The sequence below is a fragment of the Anthonomus grandis genome, chromosome 19 (genome assembly GCF_022605725.1).
Source record: "Anthonomus grandis grandis chromosome 19, icAntGran1.3, whole genome shotgun sequence".
Taxonomy (NCBI): Eukaryota; Metazoa; Arthropoda; class Insecta; order Coleoptera; family Curculionidae; genus Anthonomus; species Anthonomus grandis.
The window spans coordinates 6,881,059-6,908,452 of record NC_065564.1 but is presented as its reverse complement, the minus strand read 5'-3'; the positions used below and the strand labels follow the sequence as shown (position 1 = coordinate 6,908,452).

The 27,394-nt window shown below is 34.9% G+C and overlaps 1 protein-coding gene and 1 long non-coding RNA gene across 2 annotated transcripts; one reads left to right on the top strand and one right to left on the bottom strand.

The window, feature by feature from the left end:
* Positions 1–165: 165 nt before the first annotated feature.
* On the top strand, positions 166–23,793 carry LOC126747232 (partitioning defective 6 homolog gamma). The gene is made up of 5 exons (XM_050455746.1): positions 166–504; positions 981–1,206; positions 1,699–1,956; positions 2,200–2,336; positions 16,888–23,793. The coding sequence occupies exons 1-5, from the start codon at positions 442–444 to the stop codon at positions 17,164–17,166; spliced, it is 963 nt and encodes a 320-aa protein (XP_050311703.1). The 5' UTR covers positions 166–441; the 3' UTR covers positions 17,167–23,793.
* Positions 23,794–26,296: 2,503 nt separating this feature from the next.
* LOC126747694 (uncharacterized) lies at positions 26,297–26,762 on the bottom strand. Its single transcript, XR_007664329.1, has 3 exons — positions 26,689–26,762; positions 26,540–26,618; positions 26,297–26,476 (listed from the first exon to the last, which is right to left on the bottom strand). It is a non-coding gene; the product is annotated as an uncharacterized LOC126747694 (long non-coding RNA).
* Between the last annotated feature and the right edge of the window lie 632 nt (positions 26,763–27,394).

Sequence of the window (27,394 nt, the reverse complement as noted above, 5' to 3'; positions counted from 1 at the left end):
GGCCTTAAGCATATTGACATGTGACAACTGACACTACTTTGTTGACGTTCCTATTCGATCAGTGGTCCTCAAACGATTTCTATTAATTTCAAATATTTTTAATCCTTTTTGGGATTTTAATGCAAATATTTGGCGGCCTAAATTATATAACTTGGCCCCAAGATTAAATCTGCATCATTAAATTGATCTAAACACCCAACTGAGTTCATAAAACCCCCTGTAAACCTTTTAGAAACTTTTGAGGGTCGCCGGAACGGTGACAGTCATCGACTCCCAACAGCTATAGGCGATTAGCCATCGCAAAGAATGAAGACCAAAACGTAAATAAAATAGCGATTCGCCGTTTATTCCTTTAATTTACGCGTTAATTTGTTTATTTCCATTGAAAACTAGTGCCTAAATATATGCCAGTGCCTTAATAGTAACGATAAATGTCCCAAAATGTCTAGGAACAAAATCGCAGCCAGGAACTTTATGGACAATAAAATTGAGGTGAAAAGCAAGGTAACGCCTTTTAATTTGTATTGTTTATGGCGCATTTATTGTTCCTCTATGCACTAAAGTCCTCAGATTATAAGTAAATCTATCCAGAATGTCTCTTTTAAAGTTCAATACCCCAAAGAAACCATCCAGGAACTAGGGCAAACACCTGTTATAAAACCCATTAATGAGAGCATAAAATCACTAATATTAATTTAATTATTGCTTTTTATTCTTAATTAGGTGTATTTTCACCTTTTTTTTACGCTCATTTGTTAGCCGAGCAAATAAATTTGTTATGCATTACTACCTGCTTATCTACGATGACTATGCTTTTAAATATGCCATAAAAGCTTATTTGTCCTTGCTCTATGTATATGGAAGAATAATTAATGGGGCAACCTAGCTGTATTATACAGCAAACTGCCGGGTTTATATGCTATATTCATAATTCAAAACATATTCCCGGCAAATATAAATAAGCGACCCCTTCTTTCCAGTTTGAAGCAGATATCAGAAGGTTTAGCATCGAAAGAAATGTGCAAGCGAAATTTGAGGATTTTAAGTCGGTGATCGAGAAGCTGCACCACCTTAATAATATCGCTTATTTAATCTCTTATATTGACCCGAGCGATCAGGACTTGCTGCCGATTAACAATGACGACAATTTAAAAAGGGCCCTGGTCAATGCCAAACCCCTTTTGAGGGTCCTCATACAGAGAAAACGTGAGTAAAATATTATTGCATTTAAGTAATTTTTTTTTTTGCCTTGTTTGAATACATATCTGGCAAATCTGAGCCTAACTCAGAAAGTACTTGAGCTACAGGGATTTTTCATATATGAAATTGTTTATTAAGAGTTGAGTCAAGTTTAAGTGAAAACCTCATGAAAATCTCTCGAATACTTTTCGAGTTGTTGTGTATAGAAGTTGAAACTTTATGAGAAAAAGTCATGAAACTGCTTTAGATTGTTAAATTTTGAGCCTAAAATTGTGTTTCCAAATTGATTCTTAGGAAACCCCCCTTTTGTCCTTTAAGAAGTTACTATAATTTATGCCTGTTTGGCTAGAATATAATAGGGATTTAGGTCTTTATGATATTACATGCAGAAATGTCCGGATTGTCTCTCTCTCTATTTCAAATCAAGAAGTTCTGAGGGCTGGCTTGGGTTGTCCTAAATTGCCTGAACAATCCCTTATCTAGTTATTCAACCCTTAGGGGACAGCCTGGAGGACATCAACGGTTACGGGACGATAAAACCGCGGAACCTGATCTCGTCGATCCTGGGCGGAACGCCGGGTCGCGCCAAAACGCTGCCGATCTCGAACCCGCACGATTTCCGGCAGGTTTCCGCCATCATCGACGTGGACATCGTGCCGGAAACGTGTCGGCGGGTGCGTCTGCTCAAACACGGTTCCGACAAACCGTTGGGGTTTTACATAAGGGATGGGACCAGTGTAAAAGTTACTCAAAATGGTGAGTAAAACGGGTCGAATTTCACCCGGTTCAAGAGGGTGTTTTCATGGTTGGAACCTTTGGTGTGTGTGTGTGTGACACTCAAATCAACAGACAGTTTTTTACCACTGACCATTAATGACTCTTTATTTTTTCTCTCGGTTAGCATCTTCAGGAGAAGATTAATAAAAACTCACAAGTTTTGGTTAGTGGTAAAACTGTCTTGTGATTTATTTTTTAAATATTTTTAATTGATTTTTTTAGGGTTAGAGAAAATACCCGGAGTTTTTATATCAAGACTGGTGCCAGGGGGTCTGGCGGAGTCCACCGGTCTGCTAGCTGTAAACGATGAGGTGCTGGAGGTGAACGGGATCGAGGTGGCGGGGAAAACGCTCGATCAGGTAAATAAATATTCATGTATCTCACTCGCTCTTTTTATTATTCCTATCCGGGAGGAGGAAGGGTCTCTGTCCTTTCCGAAGAATTCTTTCTGTCTTTTTAATAATTATTATGTACTATATTATGGAAGATATCTATAAGTCTTGCGTACAAGCAATATTAGAATTACAGAAAACTTACAAATTACTCTTAAAAATAAAACAATATACATAGATGCAATGCATTAACAGTGAACAAAAATCAAATTAATAATGCGTCATTTTCTTTTCTTCTCAGACAATTAAAGAATATTGATTTGTTTTTCTTCCAGGCAGTAGAAAAGTACTTTTATCTCCCTTTCAATCAGACTCTTTTCTTGCTTCCTTGTCAAATGTGGTTTTCCAATTTTGCGAATTTTCTTGAAAACCTTTGATTTTAAAAAAGAAACAAAGTTTTTTTTTGTTTTTATTTTAAAATAGAAACAAAGCTTTGGACGCGGAATTAAATCAGAATATGCCTATATTTGTAAAAAGAGAAGTTGTTCAGCTATGTCATGAATTTTCAGATATTTTTGGGTTAAACACAGACAAATTAACAACCAATAATTTTTATAAACAAAAATTGAGACTTTCAGATCCAACACCAGTTTACATAAAAAATTATCGCACACCACATTCACAGATTCCAGAAATAAATTCACAAGTTTCAAAATTATTACAAAATGGTATAATTGAACCTTCTACATCAGAATACAACAGCCCAATTTTATTGCTTCCTAAAAAGTCAGCAAATGGAGAAAAATCGTGGAGATTAGTTACAGATTTTAGAGCATTAAATAAAAAATTATCAGACAAGTTTCCATTGCCAAGAATTGATGACATATTGGATCAGCTAGGGAGAGCTAAATATTTTACTACTTTAGATCTTAAAGCAGGGTTTCATCAAATACCCTTGCAAGAAAATTCAAGAGATATTACCAGCTTTAGTACAAGCTCAGGATCTTATAGATATACAAGATTACCATTTGGTTTAAAAATAAGTCCAAACAGCTTCCAGAGAATGATGACAATGGCTTTTGCAGGTTTGACACCTAAAAAATCATTTCTTTACATGGATGATCTTATTGTTATAGGATGTTCTAGAAATCATCATTTGCAAAATTTGAGAGATGTTTTTCAAACTTGTCGAAAATACAATCTTAAGCTAAATCCTTCAAAATGTGATTTTTTTCAGCAAGAAGTAACATTTCTTGGGCATAAGATAACTGATTCAGGAGTATTACCAGATGAATCAAAATTCGATGTGATTAAAAACTATCCTATTCCAACTAATGCCGACTCAGCTAAACGTTTTGTCGCATTTTGTAACTGGAGGTTTATTCGTAATTTTGCAGAAACTGCAAAACCGCTTAACAAGCTAAGCAGAAAAAATACAGAATTTAAATGGACTCCTGATTGTCAAAATTCATTTGAAAAACTAAAAAATTCCTTAATTAATCCGCAAATTTTGCAATATCCTGATTGTTATAATGTATCACTTTAAACTATTTATTTCGAAGGACCATAATTCAAATAAAACCAATATTTTCCTTTAATCGGTTTATTTGTTTTTCCATAGGTAAAACACTGGAACTAAACTTCGGAAGGATAATTAAACAAAAAACTAATTACTGGTTTAAACCTTACATATAAAATGTTTGTAACCCAAAAATCACGCCATACACTTAGGTATGGGTGCCAAAAAAAAATAAAAAGTTACTTAACCTTAACCCATAATCTTAAAAGAACCTATTACTTTACAAGTTATAAGGAGACTGCTTTCCGTCCGAAAACAAGAAAGAGAGCGAAACGCGGCACAGTTAAAATTAGAGAGAGATGAAAACGAAAACTACTGGCGCGGCGGGCGACTTCATACAGCCCCGTTTTCTCGGGAATACAAAAATAGAATCTTTATATTAGGCCGCCTTTGGCGGTATTATTTTTGCGCTATACATTTACGAACCGTTTCTGCTTAAACCACAGTTTCAACATAAATACATTTTTTTTTTTTTTTTAAATATTACACCCTTTTATTTGAAACCACAACATCCTCCCCCTCTTGAGGCAGCGTCCTCAACTACTTTCGTAAGGTAAAGGACATAATCGGGTTATGGAACGCACAAACACTCCATCTTTGGTTCGTATACGGGCAATACGAACCTTGTTGTCTTTTCCCGGAAGCAACTCTAAAATTCGAGCGAGTTGCCACTTTAAAGGAGGCAAGTTTTCTTCTTTTACCAACACTACGGTATTAACCTCGAGATTTTTAGTACTTCGAAACCATTTTGGTCTATGCTGAAGTCTATTTAGGTACTCAGTGGACCAACGTGTCCAAAACGTTTGACGCATCTTTGAACATCTTTGCCAAAAAGATAATCTATTTTCATTTAAATGAGACACATCAACCTCCGGAAAACTGGTTAATGGTTCGCCAATTATGAAATGTCCAGGGGTTAAACAAGTTAGATCATTAGAATCTGTAGACACTGGACAAAGTGGCCGCGAATTAAGAATAGCCTCAATTTGGGCCAGCACTGTACTTAGTTCCTCAAATGTCATACATGAGTCACCTATAATTTTTCGCAAATGTGATTTGGCTGATTTTATACCAGCCTCCCACAAACCACCCCAATGTGGACTCGTAGGTGGTATAAAACGCCACTCTATTTCCCGCGTAGCAAGGAAATCACCAATTTCAGTTTTGTTAGTCTCAGACTTAAAAAATGTATACACATCGTTCAATTGATTAGATGCTCCTTTAAAATTTGTGGCATTATCACTATATATAGTACTGGGATTGCCACGCCTAGCAATAAACCTTTTTAAAGTAAACATAAATGCCTCCGTTGTCAAGCTAGATACCAACTCAATATGGATAGCTTTTGTAGCCATACATACAAAAAGTGCAATGTAAGCCTTTGTCTTGGGAGATTTCCTAAGACGCGATTGCCTAATAAATAGAGGACCACCAAAGTCAATTCCCACCTTAAGAAAGGGACGAGCGATTGACACTCGATCTACCGGCAAACTTCCCATTAATTGCTCGGAAGTTTTTGCTTTAAACCTATAACAAACTGTACAATTATGTAACACCCTTTTTACAAGATTCAACCCATTAATAGGCCAATATCTGAGCCTTAATGAAGCCAAAACTGCATGTGCTCCTGCATGAGCAAGTCGAATATGTTCCAACCTAATTATCAATTTGGTGACATAGTGTGTTGCTGGTAGTAACAAGGGATACCTTTGATCATAAGAAACTTCAGCATTTGAAATTCTGCCATTCACTCTTAATAAACCCTGATTATCCATAAACGGATTTAAACAACGAATTTTACTGTCTTTAAAAACCAACTGTCCTTTGTCAGATTGTTCAGCAACCTGAACTTGTAAATTTTCAATTTCTTTAAAATAGGATTCATGTTGTATCAACCTTATGATTTTTAATCTAGATGCATTTAACTCAGCTACTGAAAGAGGACCATGTAAAATATCTAACCCTTTTCGGGCATTGTTAGTAAACCTTAAGCAAAAAGCAATTGCTCTTTGCAATCTAGAGAAACTAGAAAATCTTGACCAGTCAATTACTGGTAACAATACATAAGTTTGAGCAAAGGAGACCTTTTTCTGTTCAGGGATTGAATCTAACTCCATAACCTCATTATTACCTTGATCATATTCCACTGAATAATTTGGATCCAATAAATATCTTGGACCATTCCACCAGATTGTATTTTCAACCAAGTCACTAGGAAAAATCCCTCTAGATAACCCATCTGCTGCATTATTTTCTGACCTAATATGAGACCATGTAAAATTCGAAGTCAACTCCTGTATTTCGGAGACTCTATTGGCCACGAATGTTGTCCATCTTGATGGTGAACCTTTTAACCAATAGAGAACTATTTTTGAATCCGTGTACAGAAAAATCGCAGCATTCAACTTCAGAATAGATACTACTCTATGTACAAGCCTAGATAAAAGTAGTGCACCGCCCAATTCAAGTCTCGGAAGCGAAATTATCTTCAATGGAGACACTCGAGACTTTGAACAAAGCAAGTTGCTAGTAACACTACCATCTGAATACAGTGTCCTCACATAAATGCATGCAGCGTAAGCAACCAAGGAAGCATCTGCATACCCGTGATATTCAATTTGACTAACCTTTCTTTGGTCAAATAAACAACGAGGAATTTTTAAACTTTTTAAACAAGATAAGTTTCTAGCCAAAATAAGCCATTTTTCCTTTAAATCTATAGGAAGTTCTTCATCCCAACCTATTTTCCTAGACCAAATTTCCTGCAATAATATTTTTCCCAGAACCAAAACTGGCCCTACCAGTCCCAAGGGATCGAACATTTGAGCAATATATGACAGAACCCTCCTTTTTGTAAAATTACCCAAATAACTGACCTCTGGTATTGAAATCTTAAAAATGTCCTCCGCCGAGTCCCAACTAATACCTAAAACTTTACTCGAAACTGTCTCATCCAAAATATCTTTTGTCCTTTCCGGATGCTTCTCAGAAAAATTAATCAATGATTGATCATTAGAGCTCCATTTATGAAGTTTAAAACCTGCTTTACCCAACATTTTTATCAATTGGTCCCTTAATTCGAATGCTTCATTTTTAGTATTCGCCCCACCCAGAATATCATCGATATAACACTGCTTAAGAATTGCCATAGAGGCCAATGGAAAATTATTAGATTCATCATAGCCCAATTGATTTAAACACCTAGTTGCTAAGTACGGTGCAGAGTTAGTGCCATATGTCACTGTCTGCAACTCTATGCACTTGAAATCTTCCTGATAAGAATCCCTCCATACAATGTTCTGTAGATGCCTTTGATTGGGATTTACCTTTACCATTCGGTACATTTTTTGTATATCAGCAACAAGAGCAAAAATAAAACTTCGAAAACGACACAAAATTTCGAACAACTCCGGCTGCACCGTAAATCCTTTGTACATAATATTATTAAGAGACAATCCAGTTGAGGTTTTTGAGGACGCATCAAAAACAACTCGCAGCTTTGTAGTTAAACTACTTTCTTTAATTACACAATGATGAGGTAAAAACACTCGAAACTCTGCATCAAACCCAGAATTATTAAAGTTAAAAGGCACTACTTTCCCATGACCTAGAGAAACATATTCCTCGATAAATTTTCGATATTCTTTAAATAGCTCACTATTATTCTGAAACCTTTTTTCCAAAAATTGGAACCGTTTGATCGCTGAACCCAGAGAATTTCCCAGCTTTTCAAATTCATCAGGTGACCGCAAAGGTAAGTCGACCTGAAACTGACCATTTTCCAACCTTTTACATGTGGACACGAAAATTTGTTCACAAGCCTTGTCTTCTGGCGACAAAAAGTGTTTATTCGACACTTCTTCTAACTGCCAAAACCTTGGTATGATCTCATTAATATCATCAGCATTCTGACAAAACAGTGAAGCACTTACATGGCTAACCAAATTATTATACAAAAATGGATTTGCAGGGGCACTGCCACAAACCAACCAACCAAGTTTGGTGTTTTGTAACACAGGTAAATTTGGACCTAATTTAATTATTCCAGGCAACAACAGATCAAAATACAAATCGGCTGAAATCAGCATGTCGATTTCTGCAGGCCTATAATAAAATGGATCTGCTAATTGTATATCAGCTGGCAAATTTATTTTGCTTGCATCTACAGAAGCACGTGGTAACAAACAAGTTATTTTATCCAAAACACAGCAAGAAATTTTAAACTTTTGTGTATTATCAAACTGTGACTGTAAAACAACATCAACTGATTTATTTACCTGAGACACCATATTCCCAATACCTCCTATTGTTAATGACCTGCTATACGAGTCCAAGTTTAAAAGCTTTAACAACCTAGCACTGATAAAAGTAATCTGAGACCCAGAATCTAAAAGTGCACGGACTACAACCGTTTTCCCATCCCTATTTAATACGTGTACCCTTGACGTAGCTAGCAATATTTGAGAGCCAAAACCCCTAGAAAAGAGACTTGTATTATTTATCTGTGGCTCATTTGATGCTTGAGGCTGACTTGAAACAGTACTTTCGTTCGAGTCCCTAGAACCTTGACCTATAAAATTCCTATTCCTACCAAAATTCTCCCTAGAAGCCACGTCAGATTCCCTTTGAACATCAATGACTTGATTTCCCCTTGCAAATTTATCCTCACTATGAAGTAATGAATGGTGCTTACCATTACAAACCCTACATTTTTCCGACTGACATTGTGAAACTGTGTGTTTCGAACCCAAACAGTTGTAACACAGCTTATTTTGTTGAACAAAACTCCTTTTTTCTGTTAATGAACAGCCCTTAAATTTATAACATTTAATAATCATATGCCCCTCTTTATTGCAATATGAACAAACCCTTATATTTTTGTTTCTTGAATCACCCCGTATATCTCCTTGAGTTGTCAATAAGGCAGATTTCAACTGTTTGGGTTTAAAGCCTCTAGTATTATCTGATCCTGACATATTTTCAAAAGCACAGCATCTTTTTTCAAGAAACTCAAGAAAATTAGTTAAAGTTGGCAACGCAGAATTATCCTTTTCAAGCTCATAAGCTCGGTGAGATTGAAAGTCAAGTTTTTGTAAAAATAAATATACTAATAAAACATCCCAACTGTCAACTGGTAACTTCAATGCACGCAAGGAATTTAAATGTTGCCTTATGCAAGTCAAAAATGCCCTAAGTTGAGCCCCGTCACCTCTTGTTACAGGAGGAGTATCCAATAAACCTTTTAAGTGCGTGTTAACAATTACCAAATTATTATCATACCTCTTTTTTAATAAGTCCAATGCCACTGGGTAATTATCGTGTGTTAATGGCAAATCATTAACCAAATTTAATGCTTCGTTAGCTAAAGCCCCCTTTAAATACAGAAATTTTTGAACATTAGTCAACTGATTACTATCATCAATTAAAGCTGTAAATAAATCTATAAATGACCTCCAATCCTCGTATTTACCTGTAAAAGACGGAGTGTTTAAATTTGGTAATTTAACCCTACTAATTGGATCGCTGTGAGTCTGGGAGGAAGGTTGTTGTGGGCCCCTATATTCACTAATATTAGCCGTCTCATTCACCTCTACAATAGAATGAGAATGTACAATAGTCTTAATTTTAGCTAAAACCCTAAAGTACTGACCCTCTATATTATCCCTATCAACCTCCTCAGCCTCTTCTACATCCTCTATTTGAGATTGAATTGAACAGTAATCTTCAAATGCCTTTTGCAAATAATTTTCCCTTGTACAAAATTCATTAACATTTAATCCATCATTACCCACATTATTATTTACAAAATTTTCAATCCTAGTGATAGCACTTTTGGCCCTAGTACGCACTTTTTTAAGCTTTTCGATATCCATAATTAGAGATATGAACCTTTACTTAGAACCCACAAAGTAAATAAATATACCTTAAGTCAAATAAAAACCGAACCTAAAACTAACACCTAACCTTTACGTAGGTATAACTCATATATAACACATATTATATTAAAACAGCTAAAGTAATTTAATTACATAAAAAGTACTGTGTTTAATTGGAGAATTTAAAAATGTTTAAAACAAGATTTAAAATACAGATTTTGACTGGACTAAACCGCGATTTTGCACCGTAAAAATGTCTAATTTTTACTTATAGCCATATAATTACAAAAAACCTAGATAAAACTTGAACTTGCCCTTACACTTGCCCTTATGAAGCACAGCACGATCCCAATAAATTACATTCTCCTCAATAATCAGGTATGCAAGTTTATAAAAAATAAATAAAACGATCTGACCTTTGCTTTTTCCAAACGTCTTCACCTTCCTGCTCCTTCTTCCCAGTCGCCTCCCAGTAATTAACTGCAATTTATGTATGAAAGGCAGTTAGATTGCACCCTCGTCCTACTCGTCCTGTTCCAAAAATTCCACAGGTTCCCAGAAGTACCATGGGCCACCCTGTAGGTAGATCCTCAAAACACCCAAAACCAGTGACCAGCTTCAGTCAATATCCAATCAAACCTCACACAATCCAAAATCCGGCTCGCAAGTTGGCCAAAAATTATGTTATAATGTATCACTTTAAACTATTTATTTCGAAGGACCATAATTCAAATAAAACCAATATTTTCCTTTAATCGGTTTATTTGTTTTTCCATAGGTAAAACACTGGAACTAAACTTCGGAAGGATAATTAAACAAAAAACTAATTACTGGTTTAAACCTTACATATAAAATGTTTGTAACCCAAAAATCACGCCATACACTTAGGTATGGGTGCCAAAAAAAAATAAAAAGTTACTTAACCTTAACCCATAATCTTAAAAGAACCTATTACTTTACAAGTTATAAGGAGACTGCTTTCCGTCCGAAAACAAGAAAGAGAGCGAAACGCGGCACAGTTAAAATTAGAGAGAGATGAAAACGAAAACTACTGGCGCGGCGGGCGACTTCATACAGCCCCGTTTTCTCGGGAATACAAAAATAGAATCTTTATATTAGGCCGCCTTTGGCGGTATTATTTTTGCGCTATACATTTACGAACCGTTTCTGCTTAAACCACAGTTTCAACATAAATACATTTTTTTTTTTTTTTTAAATATTACACCCTTTTATTTGAAACCACAACACTGATTTTAGCAAGAATTTCATTGTAACAACAGACGCATCTAAGGAAGCGTGTGGAGCTATTTTAGCACAAGAATTTAATGGTAAAGAGCTACCCACCCATAGCATATGCATCAAAAATCATTTACTAAAGGCGAAGCTAATAAAGCTACAATTGAGCAAGAGTTAACGGCTATTCATTTTGCAATAAATCATTTTAGACCTTATTTATAATATAAAATAATATGTTAATATATATATAATAGCTACATACATTACAATAATTATAATTATAATATAAAGCAGTACTAAAGTCTACATAGAAAATAAACCACAATAATAATAATAAACCAATAAAAAAAAAGTTCATTACATACAGTGCTACATTAGGTATTACACCGCCCAACAGCATGTATGTTGCATGGAATATTTTTATGATTCTAGGCTTATTTTTAATGCTGATATTAAATAATGTCATCAGTTTATATGTGTCAGCTCTAGTTTTTGAGTTAAAAGGAGGGAGTATTTTTTGGGAATTAAAAATACACTCAACGTACAAACATTTTTAATTACAAGAACTATACACTCAGGAATTTTCTTTTATATGATTTTCTACTAGTTTTGAATGAACTGCTACTCTGAGTACTCCAGCAAAAATCGGCCAACATATGTGCATCCCAGCGACCCTGAAATCGTTCCTCCATGGTTCGAAGATCTTGGTGGAATCGTTCACCCTGTTCTTCACTCATGTCACCGAGATTTTCAGGAAAATGGTGTAAATGGCTGTGTAGGAAGTGCACTTTGATGCTTATGTTACATCCAAGTCGCTGGAAGTGTGACAACATCTCTTCGACGTGCGCAATGTAATCATCACCCTTCCTATTACCTAAGAAATTTTGGATAACCCAAACAAAGGAATCCCATGCATTCTTCTCAATTTCTGACATTGAGCTGGTGAAATTAGGATCGTTTACCAACTTGCGAATTTGTGGACCATCAAATATACCTGCCTTGAGTTTTTCTGAACTTAAACTTGGAAATTTTCTTGAAATATATTTGAAACATTCACCATCTTTATTTAATGCCTTAACATATTGCTTCATTAAACCTAGTTTAATGTGCAGGGGTGGCAATATGATACGATCTCGTGGCACTAGAGGTTCATTTATAACATTAAGACTACCTGGAAGTAGTGCTTCCCTAGAGGGCCATTCTTTTCTTGACCAATGTTCTGATTTTGCTCTACTATCCCATAAACACATAAAACAAGGATATTTAGTGTAGCCTCCTTGTTGTCCTAAAAGGAAGTTCACCATCTTAAGATCAACGCAAATCACCCATTTATGATCGTTATATTTGATTTTGTTCATGACCAGTGCTATTGTGGGGTATTCTTCCTTAACTTTAGTTGAATGTGCTATTGGTATGGAGCCTAGTTTATTTCCGTTGTGCAATAGTACACACTTCAAACTCCGTTTTGACGAGTCAATAAATAAACGCCAATCGATTGGTTCATATTTCTGCAAGCCCATGGCAGTCATTAAACCAGAAATATTAGTACAAAATACAAAATTATCCTCCTCAGCGAAAAAGGGAAGTAAGTCTTTTTCTCAAGTGCGGTAATAAGAAACTTTAGTTTCTTTAGTTAAAAGATTTCTCTCTTTTAATCTGGAGGTCAATAATTCAGACGAAGTTTTGGATAGTCCAAGGTCTCTAATTAAATCATCAAGTGCACTTTGATCGAATGGTTTTGGTTCAAAGAGATTTTCTGGAACAAACTCGTCATCGCTCATGCTACTCAGTTCATTCAATTCATCAGAACTTTCTGTAGATGTAGATGGTAATGGTAAAGATGTATCTTTTGAGCTCCTTACAGGCCTCACAGCTGATGTTGATGTGGGGTAAATCCATTTGGAGCGGTTCGTCTTGTTGATTGCTTTTATATTAACAACGCAAAAATAGCAGTCATCGTGATGACTTAAAGGTTCACGCCAAATCATTGGGGATTGGAATTTAAAAGAGAGTCTCTTCTTAGTGGCCCATAAACGTAATTCTTCAACACAAATTTTGCACACAATATTGGGCACCCAGCACTTCTTATCTGTTTCCAAAGGAAAACCAAAACACTCTAAATACGCTCGTTTCACAAAGTCTGACATATTCAATCGAAATTTTTGAAAAACATATTCACCACAAATATAACAAAAACAATTCGGATCGTTAATGCAGACCCTTCTTAGCGAAGTCATGATGAAAATTACAATAATTTATCTAAAACGCGACTATAATAGATAAAAAATCAAAAATAAAGAGAAATGAGAAGAACGTAGCTATATCTAAACAACTCGAGCTGTTAGAGTAAAACTGATTGATGATCAGCGTAATAAAAGAAAACGTACAGAACAATAATTGGTATAAATAAAACCTAACCTAAGACAACACAAATGGTATAATAAAACTTATAACTAAAATCATTAGCAAAAATGCTCTTAGTATCCCTATTTAAAAGATGTTTTCTTAATAGCCTCCTAAACTGGTTTACATTATCACAAGCAATTTATTAAATTCTATTGATCCTATAAATAAAATCTAATTGAGTAACTGAACAGTGTTAGACCTATCCACTATGGCGAAATCTTGACGATGTCTAGTATTGTACGTGTGTACATCCTCAAACGATTTTAACTTATCACAGATATAGCTGGGTAACAAACGATGTTTCAATTTAAATATAAACAAATAGACATTAAACTTTATACGTTCAGTCACAGACATCATATTTAGGACACTTAACATACATTTAATTGGTGTATATCGGTGTATATCGATCACATTTTAAAATCAGTTTCATAGCTCTATTTTGTATTACTTCCAACTGGTGTATTTTATATTGTGGCAGATTAAACAACAACGTGGAGCAATACTGCAAATGCGGAAGTGCAATGCTATTTAACAAAAGCAACTTGTTGTGCAACTTGTGCTCATGGAGAGGTTTCTTCCCACTCTGGTGATAAATCCAACTTTTTTGGAGAATTTTCGCATGACGTAGTCTGCATGTGCACAAAAGTTTAAATTGGCATCTAGAATAGTACCCAAATACTTAATTTCACTCTCATAAAGAATGCTATCTTCATTTACAGTAATGCTCACACTATCCATGTCTATTTGATTAAGTCGTGACTTTTTGCCAAATATGCAAAACTTCTATTTAGCTGTATTTAAACACAATTTGTTAGTGCAAAGCCAGACAAATAAACTATTCAATTAATTTTTTAGGTCGATTTGCATTTGCTGTAAGTTTTTGCCTCTAATATACACCATTGTATCATCTGCAAATAATACCACCCTACACTTTTCAAAAACTTTTACCATATCATTTATGTACAGTAGAAATAACAATGGTCCTAAAACAGTTCCTTGAGGCACACGATAATTAACAGAAACACACTGAGATATACTATTTTTAAACATTGCACGTTGGACTCTGTTGGACACATACGACTTAACAGTCGCACTGGGACCTTAACAGTGTACCTGGCGAATATGAAAGGAGGGGGTTAGGAACAGGGGGGTTAGCGACTGACCCCAGATTTTTGTGTGTGTAGGTGCTTTTTTTTTTAAGTAATAAAATCAATGATCTTATTAAAAAAAAAAAACATTTTATTTTTTTAAAGACTTTAATAAAAAATAAGTGTGCAAAAAAACTAACTTTTATTACAGATTGTGCAATGTCTAGTTGTTTTAATTTGTTCGCTGGCCGTATGCCTACGGGAAATATACTTTTCGCAATTAGAACATGCCTTCATATATTTTCTATCAGCCGATCTTGGACAAATAAAACATCTTCCTTTTTTGGGAATCTTCTGCACAGCGGACCGAGTAGCTGGTCCATTTGCCTCTCGACAAACTAAACCTCTTGTTATGTGTCAGTCCTATTGACATTCCAAACCAACAAATATTTATTTTGAAGTCCCTTATACTTTGAACGATTTCTCATCTTAATTTGACACAACTCCTTGCCTAAGCATTTTTGAAATATTTTTCTCCCAGATTTTTGTTTTCGATTCTCTCTTGCCCAGTTCTCTATAGGATTTGTAGTCAGCTATATCGATCAGATTGAAAAAAACAGCCATCGGCCATCTTCTTGTGCCTCGCCGACAACTATATGCCCTTACACATTTATCAAGCGTATCGACGCCGGCTTTTGTGGAGTTATAGTACAGAATAATTTCTGGCTTGTCATTTTTCACTTGCATATTATGATGTTGTGTAGAAAGAACCGTGACGACCTTCTTCTTTTTGGGTACATAACTTACAAGTGTTTCACGGTCCCGAAAAGCAAAGCGAATAGTGCCGGGAGTTGCATCCTTCAATATAAAATGTTTAAACATCACATTGAGAATTGACATTGATAAGCGTTGATTTTAAACAATTGTTGTTATGGTGTCATGTACAAAAGGTAAAAATAAATGCGGCAGATCTTATTTAGGTAATTAATGTTTTTTATACATTTTAACGCGTCTTAGGGCCGTAGTGACGCATTTCATCTTATACTCAAATAGATTCTTCTGTTGCACTGAACAACCCCTAGAAGTTTGATCCCATAGTTCTGAAACACCCTGTAGACATCAAAACATCTTCCCAAGAAGCATTATTACATCGCTGATAAAACCTATCATAGTTTGTTGTACTAAATATTCTACCATACTTAAATCTTGCTGGTTTTTCTACAGAAGTCATGCCAAATTCACATAGAATAGCATAATGATCCGACAAGGCTGTATATATTTATTAGTATAAACTTTACGTAATCTATTAATGTTGACGAAAACTGTGTTACACGGGTTGGACTTTTAACATGCATCACTAGATTAAAAGTATTAAATAAATTAGTCAGTCTTATGGTTGTGGCTACATCCGACTCATAAAAATTTCTGTTTAAATCACCCGCTAGTATCATCGTCGAAGATGTTGAAAATATTGATAGCGGTGTTCCTAGTTTATTTAAAAACACGTCAAAATCTGAGTTAGGGGATCGGTATATACAAATGACATAAATATTTAACAATTTTGAGGACATGACACAAAAACCAAAGATTTTTTCCTTTAACAGATAATCATGCATTAATACAGGTTGAAAACAATTTACAGTTAAAAAACTTTCATTCGCGATAATCATGCAGCCGCCATGGGCACATCTGGCTCTACAGAATGAAGACATTGTGGCGTAGCCAGGAATACTGATTAATTCGCCCTCTTGAAGCCAGTGCTCAGTTATTAATGGGGGGTTTGGGTATTCACATTTATCAATAAAAAGGTACAGTTCACTGGTTTTATTTCTAAGCGATTGGATATTTAAAAATGAAAGGGAGGGATAGTTTTTACAAGCTAAGATATCAAGCACGAGTTGTTCTTGGAAAGTTTGATTAAACCATGTATCGTAAATGACTTGTATCTCTGAGAATCATCTGCATACTATAATAATTTTGATTGCTTTAAACCGATGTAATTATCCGCAATATATAAAGAAAATAAAAGCGATCCAAGTATGGATCCTTGAGGAACCCCCCTGCATACATTTATATATGAGGACTTTTCAATGTTACCATCTTTTAAGACACTATGCATTCAATTATTTAAGTAGTATGACACTAATAATACGGATTCATTAGTATTTTAATTTAGCCAAAAGTAAATCGTGCCTTATAGTGTCAAACACTTTACATAAATGGTGATCAAGATTGATATGACTCGAAGATTTTGGGGACTTGGATCGAGGTTTCCCTTTAGAAATTCTTGATTTAGTTTCTCTCCGGACACTGTATTACTGTCTCTTTTCCGTGCAATTGAACCCGGCCACTCCACCTCTTACTCAGCGCCTTCCGGTCCTTTTTTTCAGGTGACCGACATGATGATTGCGAACAGCTCGAACCTGATCATCACGGTGAAACCGGCGAACCAACGGACGGTCGGCCCGGTGCGTCGCGGCAGTTTCGGCCGTAACTCGCACATGAGCAGCGGCAGTCACCAGTCGTCGCACACGACCGGCGGCTCCGACCCTGAAGATAAATTCGATCAGGACGAAATCGTCGATCTGACGGCGAACATCCAACTACCGGACGAGACGAAAACGACCGGCAAGGATCCAGCGTCCGACGGCGCCATTTTGCATTTGTAGAGTGAGTAGGAGGAATTCCAGTTTTACACCGTGTAAAAAACAAATCATATTGTTTTCTCACTCCCTCCCGTTTTTGTTTCGGTGTAAAACGGCTCTTAGGTGACGCATTATTATTGTTGACTGAAGCGGTAAGTAACTGGTTTTAGAAAGAGTGAGAGAGAGATAGGAAAAATGGCCAAAATTATAGTCTAAGGGCGTGTGGTGTTGTTAAAGTCAAATGGTCGATTTTTATGAGGAAAACTGATTTAAATTTAAAGTGCTGAGTGCCTACAGTTTTTTTAATTTTCGATGAGAGCATGTTTCATGTCTTCATACAATTTTATATGAATCTAGTGTATTTTTGAGGCTTATTGTTCCTAGTTTTGGTACCATATAACCTAGTACCAGATTTTTGCTTGGAATTTTTAGGCATTGGATTTGTTTATAATCTAAGCAACAAAAAACATTTTTTACCAGCTAAAACAGAATAAAAAAGACACTCCGGTTCATTTTAAGCAGAACCAAGGTTACCCCAAAATAGCAAAGTTTATTAAGGTTCAGCTCTAGTATTTCTACATTTACTCTTAATTGTTTAGATTGCTTACCAGTTTTAGAACTACATTACCTAATAAAATAATATTGTAAATACCGTTAAAATTTAACAGTTTTTAAGGCACTAACTACTTTTTACAGAACGAATTTAAGACGCATTAAAAGTGACGGTTAGAAATGAAACGTCAAAAAGGGCGAACAACTGATACGCATAAAATGTTGGTAAGGTAGGAATCTAGGTGTATTAAAAAAATACTTCATACTAATTGTTAAAATTGAATGTCAAAATCAATGAAAATGTTATGGATGACACAAAGTTAGCGCCGCTGGTTCAAGGTGACCCCAAAATGACTGTGCTTGAACTACAGGAATTCTTCATATATGAAATTATTCTTTGGGAAATGCTGCAACTTTTAGTGAAAACCTCATAGAAATCCCTACAGGAGTTTTTGAGTTATCGTCGATTTAAGTTTAATCTTTAGGAGAAAAAATTGTAGCTAACCAAAAGTACCCTGGATTGTTCAATTATGCACCTAAAATCATGTTTTATGCACCAAAATTATCCTGAAGGATCTCCCTTTGCTTCCCTGAAAAAAATATCTCTCAAAAAGTTTTTGAGTGACTCTCAAAAGTGTACCTATATGAAAGTAACTATTTCCAAATTTATGGTCATACAGGTTCATGTCTGGTAAATCTGAGGGTAATTCAGGCAGCAGTTGAGCTAAAAAAAATTTTCATATATCAAATTACTCCTTAAGAAACGTTGCACTTTTAGTGGAAACCTCATTAAAATCTCTCATATATTTTTTGAGTTATCGTGGATAGAAGTTGAATTTTTATGACAAAAAATGGGATGAAAAAAAAATCCCTGAAAGTGCCTTGTTCAATAAATTTTGCACCTAAAATTATGTTTTATGGACCAAAATGATCCTTGGGGATTCCCTTTTACTTCTCTGAAAAAATAATCAGAATCCCTCAAAAAGTTTTTAAGTGATACTCAAAAATGTCTTCATATGAAAGTTAGTATTTTCAAATTTATTGTCACATAGGTCCATGTCCGGTAAATCTGAACATAACTAAGAAAGTACTTGAGCTACAGAATATCTTCATATATCAAATTATTTTCTAAAAAATGATGCCACTTTTAGTAAAAACCTCATAAAAATTCCCCCGAATACTATTTGAGTTATTGTAGATAAAAGTTAATTTTTTAGGAGAAAAAATGGTATAAAAAAGGCTTAACCAAAACTAACCTAGTTCGTTTAATTTTGCACCCAAATTCATGTTTTATGCACCAAAATAATCCTTGGAGGGAGGCCCAACTCCTTACGTCCCTAAAAAAATATCAAAACCCCTCAAAAATTTTTTGAGTAACATTCAAAAATGTCCATATAGATTTTTGGGCTTAAAAAAAATCCCTTAACCAAAAATTCGATATTTCGCTGAATCTTTTACCAAACACAACGTTTCGTATATCAAATTAATCCTCAGGGATTATCTTTATTTGAAGGAATCGCAGTGAAGCCTTAAGTAGTTCCTGAGTTATAGGCAAAAATAGTCAAGTACAAAAAAGCCCAATTTAAGGCCATTTTCTTTCAATTTGATCGATCATCATAAAGTAAAAATTAGAGGGTAGTATTAAAGAAATATATATATATATATATATATATTCCTATCTCTGTCTTATAGATTATTTTCGACATATGTTTATCTTTTTCTTACTGTATCTTGTCTTTCTCTAATGGTATCAGAAACACCGGTAAGAAAATTGAATTAATTTTAACGACGAATGTCTTTGACAAGGATAAACTTATGGAAAAAATAGGGTGACAGATGGAGGTAGATTTTTATTATTTTTTTTGTTTTGTTTTCGTAATTCCGACATTTCCGCCGTAATTTAAGAGACTGAAAACTTCAGTTTTTGGGTAAACTGGGTCATAACTTTGCTTCTACTGATCGGATTTCTTTGGTGTTTATTTCAAAAGTTACTGTCATCTCTTTTTAACATTTTATTGAAAGAAACAAATAAATTCGTGCACTAGAAGGATTTTTATGGCCTTTTTTGAAACCCTTGTCTAGTTGCACCAGGATCTTTAGTTCTGGTGTAAACTGTGTCATAACTTTGCTTCTACTAAATGGATTTATTTGGTTTTTATCTCAAAAGTTTCTGTCATCTCTTTTTAACGTTTTAATAAAAGAAACAAACAAATTCGTGCACTAGAAGGATTTTTATGGCCTTTTTTGAAATCCTTGTCTAGTTGCACCAGGATCTTTAGTTCTGGGGTAAACTAAGTCATAACTTTGCTTCTACTGGTTGGATTTCTTTGTTTTTTATCTTAAAAGTTGCTGTCATCTCTTTTTAACGTTTTAATAAAAGACACAAACCAATCCCTGCACTAAAAGGTTTTTTATGGATAATTTTGAAACCCTTGTCTAGTTGCCACCTGGATCTTTAGTTCTGGGGTAAACTAAATCATAACTTTGCTTCTACTGATCGGATTTCTTTGGTTTTTGTCTCAAAAGTTTCTGTCATCTCTTTTTAACTTTTTATTGAAAGAAACAAATAAACCCGTGCACTTGAAGGATTTTTATGAACATTTTTGGCACCCTTGTCTAGTGACCACCTGAATCATTGGTTCTGGGGTAAACTAAGTCATAACTTTGCTTCTACTGATCGGATTTCTTTGGTTTTTGTCTCAAAAGTTGCTGGCATCTCTTTTTAACGTTTTATTGAAAGAAACAAAAAAAATCGTGCACTACAAGCATTTTTATGGCATTTTTTGAAACCCTTGTCTAGTTGCACCAGGATCTCTAGTTCTGGGGTTAACTAAGTCAAAACTTTGCTTCTACTGATCGGATTTACTTGGGTTTTGTCTCAAAAGTTGCTGTCATCTCTTTTTAACGTTCTAATAAAAAAAACAAGCAAATCTATGCACTAGAAGGATTATTATGGACATTTTTGAAACCCTTGTTTAGTTACCACCTGGATCTCTAGTTCTGGGGTAAACTAAGTCATAACTTTGCTTCTACTAATCGGATTTCTTTAGTTTTTATCTCTAAAGTTGTTGTCGTCCCTTTTTAACGTGGTAATAAAAGAAACAAACAAATCCATGCACTAAAAGGATTTTTATAGACTTTTTTGAAACCCTTGTCTAGTTGCACCAGGATCTTAAGTTCTGGTGTAAACTGTGTCATAACTTTGCTTTTGCTGATCAGATGTCATTGGGTTTTGTCTCAAAAGTTGCTGTCATCTCTTTTTAACGTTTTATTCAAAGAAAGAAACAAATCCGTGCACTAAAAGGATTTTTATGGACTTTTTTGAAACCCTTGTCTAGTTGCACCTGGATCTTTAGTTCTGGGGTAAACTAAGTCATAACTTTGCTTCTACTGATTGTATTTCTTTGGTTTGTATTTTTAAAGTTGTTGTCATCTCTTTTTAACGTTTTAATAAAAGAAACAAACAAATCCGTGCACTAGAAGGATTTTCATGGCCTTTTTTGAAACCCTTGTCTAGTTGCACCAGGATCTTTAGTTCTGGGGTAAACTAAGTCATAACTTTGCTTCTACTGATCGGATTTCTTTAGTTTTTGTCTCAAAAGTTGCTGTCATCTCTTTTTAACTTTTTAATAAAAGAAACAAACAAATCTGTGTACTAGAAGGATTTTTATAGACTTTTTTGAAACCCTTGTCTAGTTGCACCAGGATCTGTAGTTCTGGGGTAAACTAAGTCATAACTTTGCTTGTACTGATCAGATTTTCTTGGTTTTAGTCTCAAAAGTTTCTGTCATCTCTTTTTAACGTTCTAATAAAAGAAACAAGCAAATCCATGCACTAGAAAGATTTTTATGGACATTTTTCAAACCCTTGTCTAGTTGGCACCTGGATCTTTAGTTCTGGTGTAAACTAAGTCATAACTTTACTTCTACTGATCGGATTTCTTTGGTTTTAGTCTCAAAAGTTTCTGTCATCTCTTCTAAACGTTTTAATAAAAGAAACAAACAAATCCGTGCACTAAAAGGATTTTTATAGACTTTTTTGAAACCCTTGTCTAGTTGCACCAGGATCTTTAGTTCTGGCGTAAACTGTGTCATAACTTTACTTCTGCTGATCAGATTTCCTTGGGTTTTGTCTTAAAAGATGCTGTCATCTCTTTTTAACGTTTTATTGAAAGAAACAAACAAATTCATGCACTAGAAGGATTTTTATGGCCTTTTTTGAAATCCTTGTCTAGTTGCACCAGGATCTTTAGTTCTGCGGTAAACTAAGTCATAACTTTGCCTCTACTGAATGGTTTTTTTTGTTTTTTATCTCAAAAGTTGCTGGCATCTCTTTTTAACGTTCTAATCAAAGAAACAAGCAAATCTGTGCACTAGAACGATTTTTATGGACAATTTTGAAACCCTTGTCTAGTTGGCACCTGGATCTTTAGTTCTGGTGTAAACTAAGTCATAACTTTGCTTCTACTGATCGGATTTCTTTGGTTTTCATCTCTAAAGTTGTTGTCATCTCTTTTTAACCTTTTTATTGAAAGAAACAAACAAACCCGTGCACTAGAAGCATTTTTATGGAGATTTTTGAAACCCTTGTCTAGTGGCCATCTGAATCTTTGGTTCTGGTGTAAACTAAGTCATAACTTTGCTTCTACTGGTCGAATTTCTTTGTTTTTTATTTTAAAAGTTGCTGCTATCTCTTTTTAACCTTTTATTGAAAGAAACAAACAAAACCGTGCACCAGAAGGATTTTTATGGACATTTTTGAAACCAGTATCTAATTACCTCCTGGATCTTTAGTTCTGGTGTAAACTAAGTCATAAATTTACTTCTACTGGTTGGATTTCTTTGGTTTTTGTCTCAGAAGTTGCTGGCATCCCTTTTTAACGTTTTAATAAAAGAAACAAACAAATCCGTGCACTAAAAGGCTTTTTATGGACTTTTTTGAAACCCTTGTCTAGTTGCACCAGGATCTTTAGTTCTGGTGTAAACTAAGTCATAACTTTGCTTGTACTGATCGGATTTCTTTGGTTTTTGCCTCAAAAGTTTCTGTCATCTCTTTTTAACGTTTTAATAAGAGAAACAGAGAAATTCGTGCACTAGAAGGATTTTTATGGCTTTTTTTGAAACTTGTATAGTTGCCACCTGGTGCTTTAGGGGTGGTGTAAACTAAGTCATAACTTTGCTTCTACTCATTGGATTTCTTTGGTTTTCATCTCTAAAGTTGTTGTTATCTCTTTTTAACCTTTTATTAAAAGAAATAAACAAATCCATGCACTAAAAGGATTTTTATGGCCTTTTTTGAAACCCTTGTCTAGTTGCACCAGGATATTTAGTTCAGGTGTAAACAGTGTCATAACTTTGCTTCTTCTCATCAGATTTCTTTGTTTTTTATCTCAAAAGTTGCCGCCATCTCTTTCTAACCTTTTAATAGAAGAAACAAACAAATCCGTGCACTAGAAACTTTTTTATGATCATTTGACTTTACCACATGCCCGGCCCTCAAAAAAAAAAAAAAAAAATTGCGGTCAGTTTTTTTTTGTGATGATAGCTTTAATAACGCGATTGGAATTTTCTGGTTTGTACTTAAAAAAACGTGAACTGAAAGACTACATTTTACATTCCCAGGATGTCCCTTCAGAGACATCTCTAGTACCTTAAATGATCTTGTTTTAAAACGTTAGTTCTTAGTGTCCATTTTACATTGATTCCGTTGTTTTGTTAAGATTTAAACCAAAAACGAAATTAACTAAAATGGTTGATTTTTCGGCGGCTCTTTTATCCTGCACTTAATTTTACCCTGTATATATTTATTTTAGTATTATCCCCTTTTATTATTATTATTATTATTTAAGTACCATTATTTGCATGATTCTTTTTTATAATATTTTATTGTTTAAGTGAAAAAAACAGCCGTCCCGGTTAAGTAGTAAGGGCCTTTGGAGTTATATTATATATATATATCGATGATAATAATAACAATAGATTTTTTACATAAAAACAAATAAATTATTGTTAAAGGTACATTTTTAATGCAATTGTTCCGTATAAGGTTGCATCACGCATGTACTCTTTTTTAAAGTTAGAAATATATATTTCAAGTTAACGCTGTTTTTTTTTTTTTAATTTAATTTAATTGAGAAATGATGGATTTACGAAAATGTGCCCACCTGGAGATTCTGGACGTACATTCTAGTATATTTTTTAAATGTCTTAGATGCAAAGTTTGAAAAATTGTACCAGTTTTTGGACAAATAAATGCGATACGGTAGCGACGACCACACACAAATTGTTCTATTCTTTTTGTACAACTCGTCGTGTTTAGTACAGTTTTTAAAGAGGTAAACTAACTAATTCATAACTTTGCTTCTACTGGTTGCATTTCTTTGGTTTTAGTCTCAAAAGTTTCTGTCATCTCTTTTTAACGTTTTAATAAAAGACACAAGCAAATCCGTGCACTAAAAGGATTTTTATGGACAATTTTGAAACCCTTGTCTAGTTGCCACCTGGATCTTTAGTTCTGGGGTAAACTAACTCATAACTTTACTTCTACTGGTTGCATTTCTTTGGTTTTAGTCTCAAAAGTTTCTGTCATCTCTTTTTAACGTTTTAATAAAAGAAACAGACAAATCCGTGCACTAGAAGGATTCTTATGGACATTTTTGAAACCAGTATTTAGTTACCTCTTGGATCTTTAGTTCTGGTGTAAACTAAGTCATAAGTTTGCTTCTACTGATCGGATTTCTTCAGTTTTTATCTGAAAAGTTGCTATCATCTCTTTTGAACGTTCTAATAAAAGAAGCAAGCAAATCCATGCACTAGAAAGATTTTTATGGACATTTTTCAAACCCTTGTCTAGTTGCCACCTGGATCTTTAGTTCTGGTGTAAACTAAGTCATAACTTTGCTTCTACTAATTGGATTTCCTTGCTTTTTGTCTCAAAAGTTGCTGTCATCTCTTTTTAACATTTTATTGAAAGAAACAAATAAATTCGTGCACTAGAAGCATTCTTATGGACTTTTTTGAAACCTTTGTCTAGTTGCTCCAGGATCTTTAGTTTTGGTGTAAATTAAGTCATAACTTTACTTTTGCTGATCGGATTTCTTTGTTTTTTATTTCAAAAGTTGCCGCCATCTCTTTTTAACCTTTTAATAAAAGAAACAAACAAAACCGTGCACCAGAAGGATTTTTATGGACATCAGTGAAACCCTTGTCTAGTTGCCACCTGGATCTTTAGTTCTGGTGTAAACTGTGTCATAACTTTGCTTCTACTGGTTAACGTTCTTTGTTTTTTATCTCAAAAGTTGCTGTCATCTCTTTTTAACGTTTGAATAAAAGAAACAAGCAAACCCGTGCATTACAAGCATAGACTTTTTGAAACCCTTGTCTAGTTGCACCAGGATCTCTAGTTCTGGTGTAAACTGTGTCATAACTTTGCTTCTACTGGTTGGATTTCTTTGGTTTTTGTCTCAAAAGTTGCTGTCATCCCATTTTAACGTTCTAATAAAAGAAGCAAGCAAATCCATGCACTAGAAAGATTTTTATGGACATTTTTCAAACCCTTGTCTAGTTGCCACCTGGATCTTTAGTTCTGGTGTAAACTGTGTCATAACTTTGCTTCTACTGGTTAACGTTCTTTGTTTTTTATCTCAAAAGTTGCTGTCATCTCTTTTTAACGTTTGAATAAAAGAAACAAGCAAACCCGTGCATTACAAGCATAGACTTTTTGAAACCCTTGTCTAGTTGCACCAGGATCTCTAGTTCTGGTGTAAACTGTGTCATAACTTTGCTTCTACTGGTTGGATTTCTTTGGTTTTTGTCTCAAAAGTTGCTGTCATCCCATTTTAACGTTCTAATAAAAGAAGCAAGCAAATCCATGCACTAGAAAGATTTTTATGGACATTTTTCAAACCCTTGTCTAGTTGCCACCTGGATCTTTAGTTCTGGTGTAAACTGTGTCATAACTTTGCTTCTACTGGTTAACGTTCTTTGTTTTTTATCTCAAAAGTTGCTGTCATCTCTTTTTAACGTTTGAATAAAAGAAACAAGCAAACCCGTGCATTACAAGCATAGACTTTTTGAAACCCTTGTCTAGTTGCACCAGGATCTCTAGTTCTGGTGTAAACTGTGTCATAACTTTGCTTCTACTGGTTGGATTTCTTTGGTTTTTGTCTCAAAAGTTGCTGTCATCCCATTTTAACGTTCTAATAAAAGAAGCAAGCAAATCCATGCACTAGAAAGATTTTTATGGACATTTTTCAAACCCTTGTCTAGTTGCCACCTGGATCTTTAGTTCTGGTGTAAACTGTGTCATAACTTTGCTTCTACTGGTTGGATTTCTTTGTTTTTTATCTCAAAAGTTGCCGCCATCTCTTTTTAACCTTTTAATAAAAGAAACAAACAAAACCGTGCACCAGAAGGATTTTTATGGACATTATTGAAACCCTTGTATTAGACCCTCTTCAATAGTAGCAAACTCCTTCTACTAGACTTTTTGGTGTAGGGGAGTGGGGTAATAAAAAAAATCACCCTATGCTGACATTGTCCATTTCTCTTACTCTTGATAGGTAGGAGCGAGAAGGTCAAAGGATGCTAAACAAAAATCACAATAATAATAATAATAATTTTTTTTATTAACTAACCTAACTATAAATTATAAATAACAAAATGAGGGTTTCAATGGTCGTCCGAGGGTTGCTTGACCCAATATCCCCAAGGGGCGAAAGTGTCGAGTCCGTCCTGTTCCGTTGGACCCCTGAACACCTTTATCTGCACCCTCCCGTGTGGTTCTGCGCAGAAAACGAAATTTAATGATGCGCACTTAAGAGTTTTTTGAGTGTGCGTTAATTTACCTGATCCAGCTGACTCGTGGTCGTCGTAGGGCGTGGGGTGTCCGAGCGTCAAGGCGGCCATGGCCAATAGGAGGACGATCTGTCAAAAGAGAAGGGGGGGGGAAGAATTAATAACTAGTTTACTATGCGCAATCGATTTTAAATCGTACCTTTAGCGCATCGAACATTTTCGTTGATACTGTTTTTGGTGATCTGCTGTTTGTTGTATTGGGTTTGTCTTATTTATAGCTCTGGTGCAAGCGGAACGTGCGGATTATGGTAAAAATTGGAAAGTGACGAAGAGAAAAAATCGACCGTAAAGCGAAAGTTAAATTTACGGCGATTTTGTGCGTAAAAACCGCAAAATCCGCCTTAATTGAATCTCTCGCTTCCTGGTTAATTTTTTTTTTAAATTTGGGCTTCGTGGTTTTATCTTTTTAATATAAAAGATATTTGATGGCTTAAGATGGATATATGGGCGTAATAGGGTAAGTTAAAGAAACTTACGACGTGCATCACACAGGCATTATGGACAGAGATCGCGGTACACGTAAAGGCACTGGCCTGATGAGACCCAGAAGGTCGAAACTAAGATAGAATAATAATTAAGGCCTTAAACATTGCCTCGAAGGGCCTTAATTATTCTTTTATCATAGTCGCCAGTTTCTTTTTATTAATTTGTCGTCTAATGCGATTCTCCTAAGGAAGCGATGGTTGTTTGATGCACGTCTTTAATCTATTGTATATCTGCGACAAGAACGAGCGAGAGAGAGTGACACACACGAGAAAGACTCTTCACCAGACAACCATCGTTGCTAATCACAGAGACACACAACAGACTGCTGTAAGCATCGGACAACCATCGTTGGTAGTCAC

Bases quoted from the DNA above. Each gene is read 5' to 3' on its own strand.
- LOC126747232 (XM_050455746.1), top strand. From the start codon at position 442: ATGTCTAGGAACAAAATCGCAGCCAGGAACTTTATGGACAATAAAATT. The intron at 505-980 runs GTAACGCCTTTT...CCTTCTTTCCAG, and splicing joins AAATTGAGGTGAAAAGCAAG to TTTGAAGCAGATATCAGAAG. The intron at 2,337-16,887 runs GTAAATAAATAT...CCTTTTTTTCAG, and splicing joins CGGGGAAAACGCTCGATCAG to GTGACCGACATGATGATTGC.